At 42.1% G+C, this 19,361-nt stretch overlaps 1 protein-coding gene across 1 annotated transcript in view; it reads right to left on the reverse strand.

The window, feature by feature from the left end:
• dnah9 (dynein, axonemal, heavy chain 9) overlaps nucleotides 1-19,361 on the reverse strand; it is an 82,044-nt gene that overhangs the window by 14,013 nt on the left and 48,670 nt on the right. Inside the window, 21 exon segments of the mRNA XM_077503459.1 lie at nucleotides 752-802; nucleotides 804-940; nucleotides 2,839-2,969; nucleotides 4,100-4,119; nucleotides 4,121-4,257; nucleotides 8,049-8,196; nucleotides 8,343-8,489; nucleotides 8,696-8,774; nucleotides 8,777-8,850; nucleotides 8,852-8,896; nucleotides 9,028-9,037; nucleotides 9,357-9,568; nucleotides 11,133-11,236; nucleotides 12,321-12,400; nucleotides 12,403-12,514; nucleotides 13,466-13,493; nucleotides 13,495-13,571; nucleotides 13,574-13,658; nucleotides 14,008-14,124; nucleotides 14,126-14,193; nucleotides 14,900-14,980. Coding sequence (XP_077359585.1) covers nucleotides 752-802; nucleotides 804-940; nucleotides 2,839-2,969; nucleotides 4,100-4,119; nucleotides 4,121-4,257; nucleotides 8,049-8,196; nucleotides 8,343-8,489; nucleotides 8,696-8,774; nucleotides 8,777-8,850; nucleotides 8,852-8,896; nucleotides 9,028-9,037; nucleotides 9,357-9,568; nucleotides 11,133-11,236; nucleotides 12,321-12,400; nucleotides 12,403-12,514; nucleotides 13,466-13,493; nucleotides 13,495-13,571; nucleotides 13,574-13,658; nucleotides 14,008-14,124; nucleotides 14,126-14,193; nucleotides 14,900-14,980 — 1,943 coding nt within the window.

The raw sequence follows: 19,361 nt of genomic DNA on the forward strand, positions 1-19,361 counted from the left end.
AGCTCAAAAAAAGTCTAGCGTTTGGTTTGACAGCTATTTAAAGGGAAACCGCATGCAACATTAAACTCTCATCACATTTGGGCTGTTAGTTTTTTTTTAGCCATGTGACTTGGAGGAAACAATTTCAACATTGCTAGCAATGTTAGCAATCAAACCAAATTTGAACTTGGCTCACTTGGATATTATTCTTGGGCAGGCATAGAAAAAAAACCCGTTTGAGATTCAGTTTTACCGACAGACGATTTTTGAATCGGCGCACGTGAGGGCAGCTATGCTTGAGCTGGGGTCCTTTCCTTGACAGAGCTGGGGTCCGGAAACTTTTGTTTTGTTTTTCAGGGTCCATGCATTCTCACGACAAACATGATGATGTTTTACCGATTGCCGATTTTTGAATCGGTGCATGCGATGCTTGAGCTGAGGTCGTTTCTTGGTCGTGTTAGCGTACCAAAAGATACTGTTGACATACGAATGTTCATACACATTCTTGCAATTGGTCAACATGTAACGAATGCTATACAATCTACAGTTAATATATTGGCTGACTTGAGAAGGGTCATAGGTCAAGACCTCAAGAAGTGCTGCTGAAGCTATTTTTGTGCAACCGACAAATGAGTTGGCAGTCAGAGGTGAGGAGGAGTATCCTAGAAGTTCAAACTTTGAAGCTTTTAGCATGTTAACAAATAGTCCAGCTCAGTAAAAAGCATCAGAGATGAGCGAGCAAAGGCCAAGCGGTCATTGAATGTCTCAGCTTACAGCGTACGTCATTCGGTCAGGCCGCAGAGCTCTCATTATGCACAATCTGCAGAGAGGTTTTATTCTTCCACTCTTGTGGAAATGTCTCTTTTTCCGGACACTCGGACTCCACAAACTTCTTCCAGCGCTTGGCCGAGCCTTCGACGTCTCGCTCGAGGTTCCTGAACTCGTCCGTGAAGCTCAGCGACTGATGGACAGATAAACGAATGTTAGACACTTCACGAGGTCATGTGTGTGTTTTGCATAAGCTTGTAAAAGTTGCGTACTTGGAGTTCTCTTTGATTGGATTCCGTTTAAGTTGCGTGGTTGTACGGTATTGTGACTCTCCATTCATTTTGGCCTTATTAGGGTGGGGGTAACTGGAGCCCAGATGATTTTGGTGAAAGGCAGACCTTGGACTGGCCGCCAGTCAACAATCCATATTTGAAGGATCATATCTGTATTTGTCCAAGCTCGGCACGCTTGTTTGCTGTTCATAGCTTCAGGTCTCGCAAAAGTAGGATAAACATCAACTGACGTTTAACATTTTAAATGTGGCAAACCCCCAAAATAACGAGGAAAAAACAACTGTGTGCTTACTTCTCTGATAGCGGGTGATGTACTCAAGATGAATAACAGCACACAAGACATGTGACAATGGGCTTCATTGAGTAACATTGCTTGCCCAAGATACACAAAATGCAGCATTAAATCGACAGCAATTCCTAAAAACTGAAAGCAAAATCAAGGATTTGCTAATGAGGTCACCAAATGTCCCGTGAAATCCACAAATTCATTTCTTGCACCCGTGCCGATTCCTGTTCTACGACGTGCTTTATGTGTATGACGTCATAGATGGTGGCGATCACCCATGCAAACTTTTCTCCTTGTCAGTTTTTTCCCGTGGGTGATCATTTGGGCAAAATGTTTTATAAACAATCAACAAAATCAATTGTTCCTCCTTTTGTGTCTAGCAATCGCGAACCTTTCAAGTATGTTTGTTTATTCACAAATGTGTTGTGTTGATGCAATTGATCTCCCTTTGTGATGCAATCTGTCCTGATTGAAACCACCTGTGGAGTGGGCGTGTTCCGTTTAATAAAGAGGCGCACCTGCGATGCAGCGTCGGTGCCATGAGCAGAAAACACCGCTTGTCTTTTTCTCCCATGTTTTTCGATGCATGCAGTCGATTTGGAGTTTGCAACGAGTAGCCGCTGTGAAATGGCGCAATGCTGACAATGTTACTTTTTGGCAATTAATTTCAAGTCACATCATAACCGAGAAGTCTGCTCTTGTCCAGTCTCGACATAGATACGGATTTGTCATCCGAAATATTGAAGAGGTTTCATGTTTACAATGGTCGGCCTCAAATCAGGGACGGGAAGTAAAAAATAAATACATAAACCTATCAAATAAAATGTTAATAACCTCACACCACAGGATAATTGCTGAGGATTATCTTTGGGTCTTTGTTGACTTAGATTGCAAAGGAGAGAAAATGTTCAAATAAATAAATCCATAAATCCATCCTCTTAACCTCTTGCTCCTCACAAGGGTCATGTGGGTGCTGGAGCCTATCCCAGCCGGCTTCAGGAAGCAGGTGGGGAATTGTAAATACATTTGCTTCAATTATTGACATTAGTATACTCCTTTTCTGTATTTATTCTTCAACTACCAGTTGTAATCCCCATGCGTTACAATACGGACCAAAAAACAAACAAACGTGCATTTATGAGTAACTGACTTTGGAGTCATTTCGACCAATTTAGCAAAGATGGACACCATAAAGCGTTTCCTCTTGTCATGCAGACTCCGAGTGTGTTTTCATTGGATTATGTGTGAACACAAAGTGAGCAGGGGCAGCAAGTGCACTGCTGAGAGTTGAGGCTGATTGCAAACCATATCTCAGACTGCCTCCTCATAGTTTGCTGGCTGACAACATGAAAGACGTGAAGCTCGACATAACCACATTAGGGAGCCACAAACGCAATCAAACGGGGCAAAGAGCATAAAACACGGTGAGCAAATGGGAGGAGCGTTAAGAAGGATCCGGCCGAAGGGCCCTGGAGGGCTGCGGGAACACGACGGCCGACCTGGAGAGAGAACTTGCGACACGGGCTGGATTTTATTGAGCTCGTTCATTATGAAGTATAATAACGAAGCCGGCGCCGCCGCCGCTCTGTAGTGCTGCCGGGCCTCATCGATTTTGGCTTCCGTCACCTTACATTCTTTTACCTACAGTAAAACAAAATCAGCGCCATAAACCAAAACATTCATCAACGCGTATATGCGCGCACTTTCGGCCAGATGAATTTATGCAGCTTCGAATAAAGCAAACGCCAGAGAAGCTTTTCCAATTTCACGCTTTCAGCCAAAATGAGCTCACAGAAAGTGACAATTAGTGCAATATTTGTTTTCGCCAGAAAAAAAGAAAGGCCTGTGATTTGATGCTTGAAAATAGAAATATTGAAAGTACATCTCGTCTTTGAAAGTAACACTTGTCTTCTCTTCATACAATTCCCATGCCCAGAAAAAAAAAGAAAAAAAAAGATACTTAACACGTGACCTTCCCACTTCTGTACTTTTCTGGTCCAGTAAAAGAATCCAAATAGTTAAGTTGAAGCCCAACATTTGTGCAGCTTTCATATGACAACGTTGTGACATCTCTGCACAAGTTCAACGTCTTGTTTTATTCATTTCTTTGACGCAAAAATAAAGCAGATTTAACAGGTTGTGCTCTCACTGCATTCAATAACTTGACTGTATGAATATCCATCGGTGTCAATATTTTCTCTCTCTCGCTATCTATCTACATAATCCATTCATCCGTCCATCCATTATCTGAATCGCTTATCCTCATGAGCTTCGCAGGTGTGTTGCCTATGAATATATATATTAGGGCTATTTTATATTTATACTTTAGGGCTGTGCGTCTCTCCACAAAAGACAATTTGATATGATTTTTCATACGTGGGGCGATTCAATTTGAAAGTAGAACGATTCGATTCGGTTCAACTCTGTGGGATTATGATTCGATATGTTGGGGAGGGAATGAGGCAATGGCATTTTTTTGGTTTGTTTTTTTCACAGGGTCACAGGGGTTGCTGGAGCCCATCCCAGCTGTCTTCAGGCAGTAGGCGGGAGACACCCTGGACTGGTCGCCAGCCAATCGCAGAGACCAACAACCATCCACACTCGCACACCAATCAACCTGCCGTGCATGTTAATTTGGAACGTGGGAGGAGACGGGAGCACCCGGAGAAGACCCACGCGGGCACGGGGAGAACATGCAAACTCCACCCAGGAAGGGGCCACATCACAACAAGGATGTGATTTCAACAAAATGTGATGGTAAAACAAATGTCTTTTTCCTCAATGTCGGCAGCGTTTGGTTGTCTGCAGGTTTTCGACGAGCTCGGCGTCACCCCGAAAGTTCCCTGAAGCTGAAGACAGGCGAGACAGCAGGTTTTCTTCCAGTGTCTTCAACGTGATCTTCAAACCATTTTGCTCTTTTGTCAGGTCGGACTAAAAGAAACAGAAATGGGAAGCACATTTAATGAAGTGCATTCTTTCATTTTAATCAGGTTGATTCTTGGATGCGGCTGCAGATGTTGAAGGTTCCAGTCAATATCTGGCAAGAATAGCGAAGGCAGAACTCCTCAATTTGGTCTGCAAGAATGGGAACGTCTCTGGGCCAGATGAGCCGTCTCGCCGTCGGATGCTGATATCAAACGTCTGCCAATCTCGGCAACCTCAACTTTGGTGTGTCAATTCCAAATCGGGAGGTTAAGTTGGCAACCACATCCGCGTCCGATATGCTCTTTGAAAGGAGTCCTGAAGCAATTCATATGCATATGGCAAAACATCAGTCGTGGTTTGACTGAACACCGTTTTCACCTTGGAATGACAAACTTCTTTCTGTCTTTCGTCAATGGAAAACAATTTCAAGTGAGAACAACTTCAACTTTTCAAAGTTTGCTGTTTTGTGTGGAGAACAAAGTCGATAACGAAGAGTTGCTTCCTCCTTCTTCGCCCTTCATTATGGTCCGTTGCAGTTTCCGCTTGATAATGACGGTCTGATTGAAGTTTTCCCTAATACTGCTCTTTCCGTACCTAACAAAATGGTCATGACAGAATGGAAGGCTACGTCTGTATTGCGAGATTAAAAAAAAAAAAAAAAGAGAGAGAAAGAAAGAAAGAAACCTCTGATTGACATAGAACCTCTAAAATATTTTGTTTGACTGTGTTAAACATGTCACTGGGGGCTGTGACAATTCAGTTCAAAATAGACATTTATTATTATTATTTTTTGCCATTTTACCACGTGTTACTGTCATGTTAGCACTGCAGCAAGGGCATCAATTTACATCCAATGGATTCGATTGGATTACTTTTGTTGTTTTAAACTCGAGATCAAACAGATGAAACGTGTTCAAAGAAAAAATGTCCCAAATGACTTAAGGACGGTCGTCTTTCCTTCCAGCGGTGACGTTCTTGCTCTCCTCTTTCCCTCCTTCCGCTCCGTTTCATGAGCATTGAAATGGCACCTTTTTACAATGACGAAGAAGTGATTATAACACTGCTACTTTCAATCATGAGCTCAAGTTGAATTTGGAATTTGTTGCGTTTTTATCAGTCCTTGTTTTTTCCTATCAACTAGGAGGAAACAAATAGGTGAAAAGAAGATGCACTTTGAAAACGGCATCACCGTCGTTATTGTTTAGATTTTTCTGTTGTTGTGACAGTTAAGAATGTTACGTCTGCATTGTGACCCACTTTCTCCTCACTCCTTCCAGAGCCGCTTCGACGGCTCCACTGCGGCGTCTCCTAATGACAAAGATGACATTCATTACCTGTCTTAAATCGCAGCAGGTGAGCTGTGAGTTTTGCGACGGATCGTGCTGCTTAATTGCTCTCTTTATGACCGCATTTCCTACTGTGGTGATTAAAATGATTTTGCACCGTTGTTGCAACTAATTTCGCAATTTGTTCTTCCTCCCTTTGACAGCAGCGCATGTGATGTGCGGCCTTTCCAGGATGGAGCCGAATATGCGCGACAAAAAGGACATTTAACTGGAGGATGTTGGCCCGAGTGAGTCAACGGTGACCTTCTCATGCGCACGCTCCTCAGGGGGAAATGCTCAATATTCCCCAAAAGATCCAATTACAAGACTGCATCGAGCCATTAGCTTGTCCTCTGGCACTTGGAATTACCTCCTGCTAGGCAAAAAATAAACAATTAACCAGTCAGCAGAACACCCTCATTAGGATTTCAATATTTTGTCGGAAATCTGATCGTCTTTTCAGCAAACGAATGCCAGAAAGCAACACTGCGAAGGAACTCAGTCAAAATTCTTCAAGACAAGACGCAGACGTAATAATTGTGGCAAAAGGTTGTGGACTGAGAGAGAGAGAACCTTCCAAAAAGCCAACTTTGGCGGGGTGAAATGAGCTCTTTTGGCTCAGTAGTAACGCAAACCTCATGAAAAGGTTTCATGGTGTCATTCAAATGGTTCCAAATAGGCACAACCAATTTGGACTTCACCGTCAGATGATTTTTATCAGTCCACCTTGTATACACACAATGACTCTTTTATAAAGGTTGGCCCAGCTGCCACCCTCGCAACTTTCAGCGTTAATTAAAATGAGTGAGTTTTTTTGTTTTTTTTGCCTTCACTTTCCAGTTAAAAGCTAATTAAACTCATTCACTCGCAGCCATTTTCACTCACGCAACCGCCTTCGCTCGCGACTGTTTTACTGGATTTGGACTGATTTTGCAAGGCCCACAGAATATTAGGTTCTAATGCGATCAATTCATGCACAAAGATTAGCGTCTCTTCTTTCATCAGGAAAAAAAAAAAAAAAAAAAAAAAGTCTTTGGGACACTTAATACATTTAAAATAGAATGTATTTCTACGTTTTTGGGAGCAAATGAGTCATTAACTAACATCTTGATTTTTGATTTGGGTGTCAAGTGTTGAGCACCCAACACATACACACAATTTGACCCGGAACACAACAAAGGGTTAAACGCAACCACAAAACATGCATACAGATCAACAAATTACAAAAACAATGCATTTAAATGAGGGCTTTTCGCAGTAATTTTTCATTCAAATTTTTTTGTTTTGTTTTTTGTCTCTTGACACCGCAATTTTTAGGTTAGGCTTCTCCTTAAATAAATGCAAATGCACACAATTGTATATGAACGACAGTTCAATTGGAGTTGCTCAAAATTGAAAATTGCCTTCTACATTGCGATGTGATTTGAATTTGATTGTTGAGCCCGACTTCAGCTTGCGTGCGTGCGTGCGTGAATATATTTGCTTGGGTATTAGTTGCAAACTATCGCGTCAACAACCACAAGTCTTTCCGACCGTTTACTTGAGTTCAACGTTGACCTTTGATCTCTCCCACATTTGAGCCACAAACGTCATCAGCAGACGAGAGTTGTCGCGCTTGTCAGGGGAAGCGCGGAAGCGTTTCAGCGAACTCCGCCAGCCAATCGCTTTCAAACACGGCGACATGAAAAGAGCCGATTTGTTGATGAGACGCGCGTCATTCGGTGCAAGTGAATTCTCACTTAATCACTCGCGTTTAAAAATATTTCATGTTGAAAAACTAAAACATGCTCCACATGCACGTTTTGTTTCATATACATTGGCAGGGAAAATATATCAACATTACAAAGTCTCATATTATTTCAACGATACATTATTGATGCACCGTAAAACCAAGCGAGTGATTTTCAAGTGATTAAGTCCTTCTAGCTCGTATGTGGCAGAATAACTCCTCATTTAACACATGCTAATTTAGTATCCTAAGTTACCCGATATTTGGCTGTATTAATTCACTCCTAAAATACAAACTTTGTTTGAAAAGTTGTGCAGCACTGAATTAATTAGCTATGCTAGAGCAAGAGACTGATGTCTCAATAATTATCACACAACTACTTTTGTGAGCCAAGAATCAAAGGCGCCATCTGAAAGTTGAACATTCAAAGAGACTGGACCTGTAGCCTCTTGTGATCTGATGGACTGTTTCTTTGTTGACAAATTGCTGTCAAGATGGCTAATAATGAGCATGAGTGCGACTATCTGGTTTGAGGGGAAGCCCCTCCCCAAATGTTGCTTTTCATCACCACAAAGCGGATCGCGAGCAAAGCGATGTTTTTCCTTCCGTGATGGCTGCTGGTTTGCTGTGACAAGTTCCACTTTCATGTCTTTTAGTGGCTGCGACTTTTCACATTTCATCAGCGCCTGTGCTGAACTCCACTTTGCAGGCGGATGGTTGGATTGGGACGGAGCTTTTCTCACCTTCAGCTCCTCCGGGTCGGGTCTCTCCATGCTAACCGCAGCTGCCAATAACCGTGAAATTGATCAAAGTGCCTGCAGCTCCGGCTGCTCATGAGGACTGGCCCGTTTGGTGTGCAGAATGAGGCGCCAATCATTCATAAAGTGAGGTCTGGTAGATGAAAGATTCTGAAACGTGACTTAAGGCGGTCGTGTCCTTGACATTTAAACAAGCAACATTGTTATACGACCCAGTAGATGGAAAAAAAACAACTCTCAAAAAGAGTAGCAAAATGTCAAGCGTGTTTGACATGAAGCTGGCATGTATTGTGAAATATTTGATGTATCTTCTTATTGGTTTCTCTTCCCAGTAACGGTCCAAGAACCGGATCCAAACGTTCTTCCAAATTCTCTACCAGAACCACTTCACCCTGTGAAAGTGCTCTCTCGATGGCGTCCAGGTACCTTTCAAAACAAATGCTACTTCATTGATATCTTGCTCAAGGGTACTTGGACGTGGTGGCAATGGCATGTGATCGACGCCACAACTTCTGGCCTGTGAGGCGATCACTCTACCACGAAGCCATGCCGCCCCAAAATCAACAACTAGCAAGGTAAAACAGCTCAAAAAAACAAGTCAAATCTTCCTCGTTTGGCAGAGAGCAACTCGCCCTCTCTGTCCCATGCGGACGACATGCAGATGTTGACCGTATTTGGTCCCAATCCACTTGATGCCCTGCAGCTGAGGGGCCAACGCTGACAGGAAGTAAGAATGGTGGCATTCTCCGTGGACATCCTGTCTGCAGGTTGGCCCTCATTCGGCCATGTCAGCGTCAACCGTGAGCATGCTTAGTGGGTCCAATCCAGGGAACCTTTCGACAAAATATCACACAGATTATACAGGAAATAGTGACAATGCTAAAGGAAGAATATTTTAAGACTTATCTGTAGCTTAAAGGTCATGAAGCTTGTGCTTTGTTGTTTCATGATGTGTCTGCCAAACGTGGGGACGTCTTCGGAAAGGTGAGCAGGCGACTTGGAGGCAATTGGGTGATGGAAATTGGGCACTTGAGTGGCCCATTTGTGAAGAGCTATTTAAAACCGGCAGCATGACATGAGGAAACTGACAATGAATCGACGCAGACAGAGGGGAGACAAGAGACTAAATACACACACAAACACTAATTGACACAACTGGGAAAGAGGGTGCTGATTGGTTATTGGGCACATTAGGAGGCAAAAAACAGATCCCGACAAGAACTCCAAGAAACACGAGGACCAAATCACACCAAACCAAAAAAAAATCAACTCAAGCCCAACCACGACGGCCACCCACCGTCAGCTGACTAAGAAAAAAGCCTCCATCTTTGTGCCATGACCTGCAACGTTTGCTGAAGTAGCCCAGGTAGGAGATGAAAGCGACGACATCAATCCTTTCCTGTTCTCTGGAACTTTCCAGAGCGTCTGCCCAGCGTACGTTCTCCCACGTCAGACCTCCCACCTGAAACACGAGACGCATCGTCACAACATTCCCAAAGGCTTTTCTGATACGTATCAATTCATCTGCGACATAAGAAAGAGGAAAAAAAAACCAAGTTTGCCACCTTCAGGTCCACTTTTAATAGGCTGTTGTATCCTTTACTGCCTCTCTGCTCTTGTAACAACATCTTTACTCTTTACTGCAGCAGTGATGCCGTTCTCCTCCAGGGATCAACAATATTCAACTTAATATCCCGGCTTTTCCAAACTTAAGTGACGCTGCCCTTGGGCGTCGCACTAACTTCTGCCGCATACATCACACAAACACACTTCAGCACGGTGGCAACATTTGCATTGAAATTCGCCGCTGACTGCAAGACAGGAAAAAACATTCTCCCATTATTGCAGCTGTCAGGCCTTCTGCTAGCAAATAATAATTTAGATTAACAGCGTCAACAGTCCTCTTGTTTGTTTTGTTCCAGTCAGCAGAATGACATATATGCATATGAGTGAGAGAGATACTCAACATATGGATTTGCATTTGAGCTGGAGTCAGAATACGTATTATCGTACTATCGTGTTTGTATGCACGAGGATTAATACCTGGACAAGTTTTGTGTTTGTGTGGCATGGCACATTGTATATATATATAAAAAAAAAGAGGGAACAGGAAAGAGGAAGAATGAGAACAAAAAAAAAGTACTACATGATGTCACTGCTACTACAAAGTAACAACAAAGAGCAGGGCTGGATAGCGATGGCCTCAAAGAAAGAACTTGATGAGAGAAAAGCTCAGGAAGCGTGGAAGAAACCTTGAAAAAGTGTCACTCAGTAACTCCAGCTAGGACAACGCTCCACTCTGGCAGAGTGACAGAAAAAACATCAAAATAAAGAACTGAAATACGTACTGGGCATATGAGTGACAAATACAGGACCACTGCAACTGCATAACAACTGACTACATCGTCATCACAATAGGGATGTAACGAGACCGGAAATATTGTCATATCGTATCGTTATATTAAAACTGCCACACTATATCATCATCGTCATGTCACGATATTAAAAGCAGCACAACTATGTGTGCAGTTCTAGCACCCTCTGGTGGCTAGTTTTTTAGTGGTTTAATTTTCACAAGGCATGTTTTGGCCGTTACAGGTTTAAAATCCATTGCATTAGCAAGAAGTGCCTCAATATGAATTGTTATGAAAGAATATGCATTGCTGTAATGTACAAAAGCACATATTGTGTTTTTTTTGACTATGAGCTCTTTTTTTATGTATTGTCAACCTCCCCACAATATCGTGATAATTATCGCACGATTATCACATCGTGTCGTGATGTTTGGATATCGTCACATCCCGACGTCACAAGAGACAAATACCGGACACAACCCGAATACCACATGACCCAACCCAAAACACACTAACAACAGTATTTATGCACATGACTAGACGCTGATTTTTAATAAGACTAGGACAGCAATATTCAAGATGTGCAATTTTTTTTATAAAGTGCTGATAAGTTAAAGGAAGAAGCGGTGGCCGTGAAAACAAAGCCGAAGCCGATTTACAGATTTACCGATTGTGTACATTTGCATGGTGATTATATCAGCTATTTCGGATATGCTCAATCGTGTGCGCGGTCGATTCGGCTTCCTGCCGGCACTTCAGTTTGTCCGCAGTGGCGTTCTCAAACTTTGCTGTAAGCTTGGCCAGGTTCTCATTAAGACGCCGGGACGCCGTCAAACACACACAAAGAACAATCATCGGAAGTGCCACCAAGTCGGCTGAAACGCGAGTGAAAAGTTGGGCAAAATTCATCATTCTGTCGGCCATTTGTCACGTGGAGGCAATTAGCGCAAGGACAAACAGGATTATTGGGCGTTGAGGAGATTAGTTGGAGGATCGCTTCTTCCCTCCGTACTCACTTTTGAGCCCAAATGATCTGACAGGGGGCTGAGAAATGACAAACAGAAGTCACGCTGGATCTTATGAACAATCGTCCCTGTAAACTCTGCAGGATTTGACGGCAGCTAGCAGACGGCGCCGCCCGCAGCTTCGCGCTCCGCTGGGGCTCTCCGGCGCTCCGAGGTGGTGAATGTCAAGCGCCACTGAGGAACAATTATTTACAGCTGCTATTATCAATAGGGGGTTTTAGGCTGATGGATTGAGTTTTGATTAATGAACAGTAAAAGCCTAAATAGCACTCGCGCCGGCTTTGTATTGATGAAATGCTGGGAAGTATCAAATTAGTGGCTGAGCTCATGTGTCAACTGTCACTCAAAGCCTGATAAAATAATTCATCTCCTGCATTCTTTCTTCAGTTTATTGCCTCGGGCTGTTTTGCTTTCATTTCTGTGGAATCCAATTCTTATGACTTGATATATTTACAGGGTTCACGCATGGAGAATATTTAGGCAAGTCATTTTTCAACCTATGCTTCGTTAAAATGTCCACATTTATAGAATCGGAAGAGCAGATTTTAGAAGCTAAAACAGGCCACTGTACGTTCTTGTTCAATAGATTCAAACGTGAGGCTTTGTAAACTTCTTTGTCGATATGCTGATTCCTTTTATTCAAATTGAATTGTTTGATCTTTTTTTCTGGAAAATTCACATGAAATTAACGTGAATGGCAAGTGGAGATCTTTAGTAATTGGTGTCAAGGAAGTATGTTGACGTGATGGGAGGTGTTATTGCTTGAATTGAGCAGATGTTAACTGGAATGCATCCATTATTGAAATCTTGATTTGGTTTTTTTGCGCCACATACTAAAAATACTTTAAATAAATGAACCCTTATCCAAAGTCTCTTACGTTGATCTTGTTTTTGATGGTGACGAGTTTTCCTTGTGCGGCATTCAGCTCCGCGTTGGCTTTACTCAAAGCTCGACGCTTGGCTCGACCTCGCAGTTCACTTTGTAGAACTTGACTATGTTCAAAACCCAGGACCAAAGACCTGCTGCGGCGTTGGACTTTGAGGCAACGAGTCCTGGCTGGAATTCTGGATCCTGGATGAATAAAAACACACGCTTATAAACAAAAACAAAAAAAAACATCCATTCATGTAACACGCATGGTGATACATGTTTTGAATATCAATCTCAGTTACAAATATGGTTCTAAAGGCTTAAAGCTGCAGCCTCATATCTCGTCTAGCGTACATTTATTTTGCCCTAAACGGCAGTTGGAAGAATTGTGCAGTTTGAGTTTGCATTTTCTACTCAACAGCTCCAAAACTGCTTCCAGCATCTGCACTGGATATTCGTCTTTCCTTCATTATTAAGTCACATCGTTCCAAAGTCCATTAAAAAGCCAATATCCAATTAACCTCAAGGAAATTGAAGTGACAAAAAAGGTTGAAGTTAAAGAAAGCAATTCATTTGCTTCAATCCTAACATGTCTGTTCATACACTGCAAAAAGGACAGTAGAACAGTTAGGAAAAACATATTGTAAAATAAGAAAATTCATCTCATGAATCCCCAATTCATTTGATGTCGGTTGGTTGTCAACTTAAAATGTGGAAAATGTTTGTTTTAAGTCTCACGGTACGGAAAAGTGGCTGTTAACACTCGAGGCTAAAATTAAGTCAAAATAAGCACAATGATCATGTCTGACAATTTCATTTGAAGTAGAAATAAGCAAATTTGGGTTAAATCTAGGAAATGATATCTTAGTTATAAATCATGTATGGTATTGTCTCACTATTTGAGCATGTTTATATGAAAAATGCAGAAAAGGCCCTCATGCTAAAATTCATGCATTAACATTAAACGAGGCGACACTGTAATCTTCATGCAGGATGTTATTTATAACAAGCAAGTCATCTTGTTGCAGCGTCCAAAAACTAGCATGTATCAATTGATTAGCGTCATTTGATTTCATGATCTGTTTGTATTGCCTCATGATATTAATCAATTGAGCTATGCCCAAAAAAACACAAAACAAAACAAACCCTCACCTGCAAGTAAGGCTGAATAGCTTTCAGAGATGTTTTCCTTGTTGAAATTGACGAGGGAATCAAGGAAAACATCCACTTTTGCCATCATCACCTTTGCGGCCTTCCAACCGCCAAATCCTTTGGGACTTTGCCGCCAGGCGACATTAAGACCATGACAGCCGCCGTGACGTTGCTGAGCCAAATGAGTTGAACTCTGTAAGGTTGTTCTAAAGTGGGGAAAAATAAAGGGAATCGTTGGATCGTTAAAGAGCCGCGAATGGTCCGCTTCTATGTGGAAAAAGGAAGGTTGAGAAATGACGCGGATTAACCTGCAACGACTTTGACAAGACGACAGAGAATTCCAATGATTGAACTGTCGGTTCTGCTTGTTTGAACCCAAAGAACCTTTTCAATGGAAAGAGTGTTTTTAAAAATCCCGCAGGCGGCAGCCACATAAAACTTAGGTGGGCTTCAGGGGATGAACTCAAATGCCAGTCGAGCGGAGAGAAGACATAATTTCCACAAAGATAATATTCGCTTGTCTTTAATCTCGAGTTAAAGACGAGTGGAAACGGAAGGAAACGAAATTGCGAGCATTGAGAGTGTTGAGCGCGTCGTCGTGCGCGGCGATGAGAGCTGCTTCGGCTTTGGCCAAGTCGTTTTGTTTGCCGCGGACCACCGAAATTTTCCTCTTCATCGTCAGCCGCCGCTTTCTGCTTGGACACTTTCGCACTTTCCACTCCAACCACCTGAGGGTTGCATTATGTACAGTAAATTCATACTGGTTTTCACATTTTCAATATCTAAAAGTGCTGTCATCTATTAACAAAAAAACATTTTAAAAAGAAGGAAAAATCATTTTTTTCATTTATTTGTTAGCTAGCACTAGTGTTAAATAATTTCGTCAACATTTCAATTTATTGTACATTTTTTGTAAATTTGGAACAGATATAAAATGTGTGATTAATTGTGAGTTAACTATTGAATTCATGTGTTTAATTGCGATTAAAAATGTGAATCAGCAAGGCCATATAATGTGGCGGACGAACAGATTTGTTATTTATTCGTTTCCGTTTTGTTTATTTATGTTTATTAGCAGCCAGTTGAGGGTGTCCCCCGCCTACTGCCCAAAGCCAGCTGAGATAGGCTCCAGCAACCCTTGTGAGGAAGAAAATGGATGGATTTTTTTTAGCAGTGGTTCCCAAAAAAGAAAAAGAAAAAAAAATGCCGTCTCCAACGGCAACCAAGTGGAGGGCGCAACATGGCGTCCTTCATTTCTTTGCGCACAAACAAGCAAAATGTCATTTAGCCTTTTGCTATTGAGGTCAGCGCAGAACATCTCAGGACAAATACAAGCGGCTCGATACGACAAAAGGTTCTGCAAATGGGAAAGTATCCCGATTTATCTGTGAGGTTGCGCCGGTGCGCTGAATTATTGCGAACGAACGCGCTCGCCTGGATCAGCTGGTCCGCATCCTCGTTCTTCTGTTTGAGTTCTGCTTCTTGAGCGGCGAGCTTGGCCTGGAGGTCATCAACCTGTCAAGATGATGAAACGTGGAAACGAGGAGGTCAGGAGGTGGAGATCAGCTAATACCAAAACTGGCACCATTTTAAAAGTATGCTACGAAACAGCTTGCAAAAGAGAAACAGCAGTTGTACGATTTTTCCTATTGTTGGCGTTGGGCAGAAACCTCAGAAGTCCAAATTTGGCAAATGTCATACTTTTTCAAAAGTCTACACTTCTGCTCATTTTACGAATTATTGACCAATCTAAAGTGTTGAAAATGGCTTCCTCTTCCTCTTTGATGATGCAATGTAAAAGTGACGATTTCGGAAATGTCCGAAATGTCTTAACGTGCAATAAGGTCTTACATCAATGAAAGAACATACTTTTAAATTCATTAAAAATTCGATTTTCTTATGAATTTATAGGAAAAAGATATGTGAAAATAATGGATTCATGGTTTTATGAATCAATATCAGGCTCAAAAAGGAAAACAGATTCAATATCGATTATTCATTTTTTTAAACCCATCCCTATAATTTTCCAAGAAAATTCAATTCATTCATTAAAAATGTAATTTAATGCCAACACTGGGCATGTGGAAAGAAATCCAGAATACTCAGGAAGAGATTCCCTCAATGACCCTGTTTCGAATGTTAATGGCCACAAATAAATTGTCATGTCATAAATTGTAAACACATGTAAATCCCTGCAGTTATTGCTGTCATAAAGCTGACAAAGTTGTTTTTTTTGTTTTTTTTTGTCTCATTGTTGGATCCAAAGTGAAATGCTGTGAGCTGGATGACAGAAACTTGAATATCCGGCCAAATCTCTCAATGCAACAAAGACTATTTGGCATTTCAGGAAAGCTGGACAAATGAGCTTCCAAAGGGGCCTCACCCATCGCGGATAACATTTTGCAGGATTTGACCTTTAAGCTTCTACCGGGACAAATCTTCCTCAGTCCGAGAAGATAAAGGCAAAGTTAGGGATGAATGGCACGCATATCTGGAATCAAATGGCTGCGTTTGCCATAAGAGCTGCGATCAGCGCACGCGCAAAATCAGACACACGTGCTCAGGCCGAGGACAGCGTGAAGAGAAATGAAGGGTATTACAAAGTCCTCATAACTCCTCGACAAATCGGGCTTGCGTCGCCATCCGACTCCATCAGAATGCTGCACCGGGGAAATAAAAACAGAGTGTTTTTCATGCTCGTCTTTCAGCTAATTAAAAAAGGGGAAATGGGGCCGCAGGCGAGACGGTCTTTTTAGATTGGGACGGTTGATGCCACGGATTCCGTCAAACATGAGAAGAGCACCAAGTGAGCCATCAACGTGATGAATCGGCAGCGGGAAACAGCAAAGGGATTGCCGGCCCAATTAATTGGCGCGGGGAACGGCTGAGATTCAAGACGTGCGAGTCTTGTTTGCATCCGATACAATCCAAGCAGTTTTCACAAGATGGGATTTCTCCATTCCTTGGCAACGACGACAAATGGTCACTTAGTAAGCGACACCTTCACTTTCCAATCGGATCCAATTCAGCATGTTTCCACACCGACGGATCATTACTAGGGCCCGACGATTGAGTTATGTTTCAAATCCATCTCATTCAACATCGGAGAAATATTTGTTTTGATTTCCGTTCATATGAGGAAATGTGATTTCCATCCCCGTGATGTCTTGTTTATTTTGCTAAGTGGTGCCTATTTCTTGTTCTTATCTACCTACCGGATCGCCTTGTTTGCCTCCTATCCTCTCTCCCGTGAATTCAAGATTGAGACAATGTCGTACAAAAGCAGCCTTTTGTTTCTTTGCATCTTTGAAACGTTTCACCTCCAGGCGACATTGTTGTCAAAACAATCCCTGTTCACAGAGTTGAGCCTGAAAATGTGCATGCCAAGTCCGGCTCGCCTTCTCTCTTTGTTTTCTGTGTGTATTTCCGTTGAAAAATGTGGTTTGGGAGTCATGTGTCTCAGCTGAATCAATAATCAACTCTTTGCTGGAGGTGCGTTGTCAAGCGCAGCGGCGCACACAAACACGGCCGCATCTTCCGCTGCTGCTACATCCCAAACAGTTCTGCTTTTGAAAAACGGACGTTTGACAGCGTTTAGATGGCAACGGGAAAGTGAACATTTTATAAACCACAGCGAGCATCTTCAGGCTCCAAAATGTTGGGGGACAAAATTGTCTTTTCTTTTTTTTTTGGGTTTGTTTGCTATAATGGGGTCCTGTGCTAACGGTGGCTCATAAACCACATCCTTTTATTACCCATGACACATCAATAAAGACACACTTTTTTTGAGGTAACATTATTATTATTATTATTATTATTATTATTATTATCTCATTCACTGCCAATGACGGAAAAAGACGTCAATGGCAAATTTTTTGCTGGACTGGAAGTGAATGTTTATTATTATTATTATATTTTTTAATTTGTCTTTCTTGGCGAAAGGCACGCTAGCATTCATTCAACACCATAACTAAAGAGAGTTTCAAAAAACAAAAAAAAAGATCCACAAGCTGGACAAGCGGTATAAAATGCCAGCTAGACAGACAATGTTGTGCAGAAACATGGTGAAGGCAGCTGCCTTAAAGTTGACCAGGCTGCATCTTGCAGTTGGTAAGTTCATCATAATAATAATAATAACAATCGTTAAAATGTCTCATGACATTTAAGGCACGTAAAAAGTGTCATGTTGCTGCTCTCAGTGTTGTTTTCTTGTCTCGCAGTGCCTGATTAACGAGAGGGGCGTGTCCCCTGCACCACACCTGCGGTGCATCACCTATTAGGACTTTATAAGGGCTGCGATTCCGTCTGTTCGCAGCCATTGTTCAGTGTAGCAACTGTTTTGTTTTGTTTTGTCTTCGCTACTAGTAATAGTCTAAGATTCTCGATTCTCGCCTACCTAAGTTTTTGTTTTAGTTCCCACTTTTATGTGGCGTGTTTCATATCTATAGTAAGTTGTTGCTTTCTTGTGTTTGCGGTTTGTAGCCTTCGGGTCTTTTTGTGTTGTGTTAATTTCCCTCCTTGCATTTTGCAAGCACCTTTTGTTCACCTTTTTTCCTGTCTTTTGTCCAGCGCTTTATGTTTCATATTCACGTGTTTTGGTGAATAAAACCACTCGCATACTCGTGTGATTCTGGGATCCACAATCCGGTCGCACCGGAATCTTAACAAAAAGTAACTTGTTCTGAGACAATTTCATTCTATTGTAATACCAATGATGATATTTGAATTAGAAATCAGACAAATATTTATGGTAAGATGAGTTTTTGAATGGGAATAAAACATTAAAGTAGTAGTCGGATTACTTGGCTGAGAAAAGTAACCAATCAGATGATTTGACAACATGCACGTTATCTGTTCCGAATGTTAAGTGATGTGTTTCTCAGACGTTTCCATTTTGCATTGGGCTGTTATTAGCCACCCGATTTGACCGACGAGCATTTTGCCTCACCTTGGGATTTGGTTGACTCTCTTTGGTCGACATTTATGGACAAATCCTGTCCCGTCTTTCTGTCTCAACCCAATCAGTCGACATGCACTTCTTCAAATATTCTTATTTATTAAATCTACAGCAATGAAAACCTGTACAGTGAATTAGCGCAATCCTGCCTGTCTGTAGAAGTTGCATTCTTACTGCTGAGAGCACTAATCATCCAAAAATAATTCAGTGCTGAAGAAGCACAAGACGCAACCTCCAAACAAACGATGAAAAAAGACAAAAAGCGCGGAATGGATGAATCAGGCACCGGCACAGCATGTCCTACAGTCTTTTGACCCGAGTGCTCCTTGTTTATCATGACCACAGCAGCCCCTGGTGAGCTGCACAACCTCCTGCACTGAATGTTAAATAACTGCTGCTTATGCTGGTCCGGATGCATCAACAGGCACAGCGTGCGTTCATGGAGTCTGCACTCTAATTAGCCGGCTTCTTCATTAACAAACGCGCGTGTGCGTGCGGATCGTTGGCATATACCGGTGGCGAGCCGTCATTGTCAGCTATTAAGCGGCGCCTGCCCGACCTCTTCAAAATAAAATCATTGGAAATCTTTCCGTCAGTGTCCTCTGAAATACAATATCGTAGTTGTACCGTTTTGGTCTTCAATTCCCGTATATTTTGTCCTGTTTTCCTCACGGGGAGCGGAAAAGTCGACAGTTTGTTTTGCGCATAGGCAAAGACAAATTACTACAGTAAAGGATGTTAGAATGGTGAATACGGGTCCTGGGAATGACAGGTGAAAAATCGTGCCCATTTGAAGATCCCATTGGCCTCCATCAAGTGAGCACGAATGTGCTGGTCAATCTGTCAGAAGTCCAACATTCCTCTGTGGACACACGACAACCATCTGTGCAGCAATCTACTAACTGGGCCCGTTTGGCCAGAGTGGATCCACTCTTTAAT

Source organism: Festucalex cinctus, chromosome 17, assembly GCF_051991245.1.
Source record: "Festucalex cinctus isolate MCC-2025b chromosome 17, RoL_Fcin_1.0, whole genome shotgun sequence".
In the NCBI taxonomy this organism is placed as follows: Eukaryota; Metazoa; Chordata; class Actinopteri; order Syngnathiformes; family Syngnathidae; genus Festucalex; species Festucalex cinctus.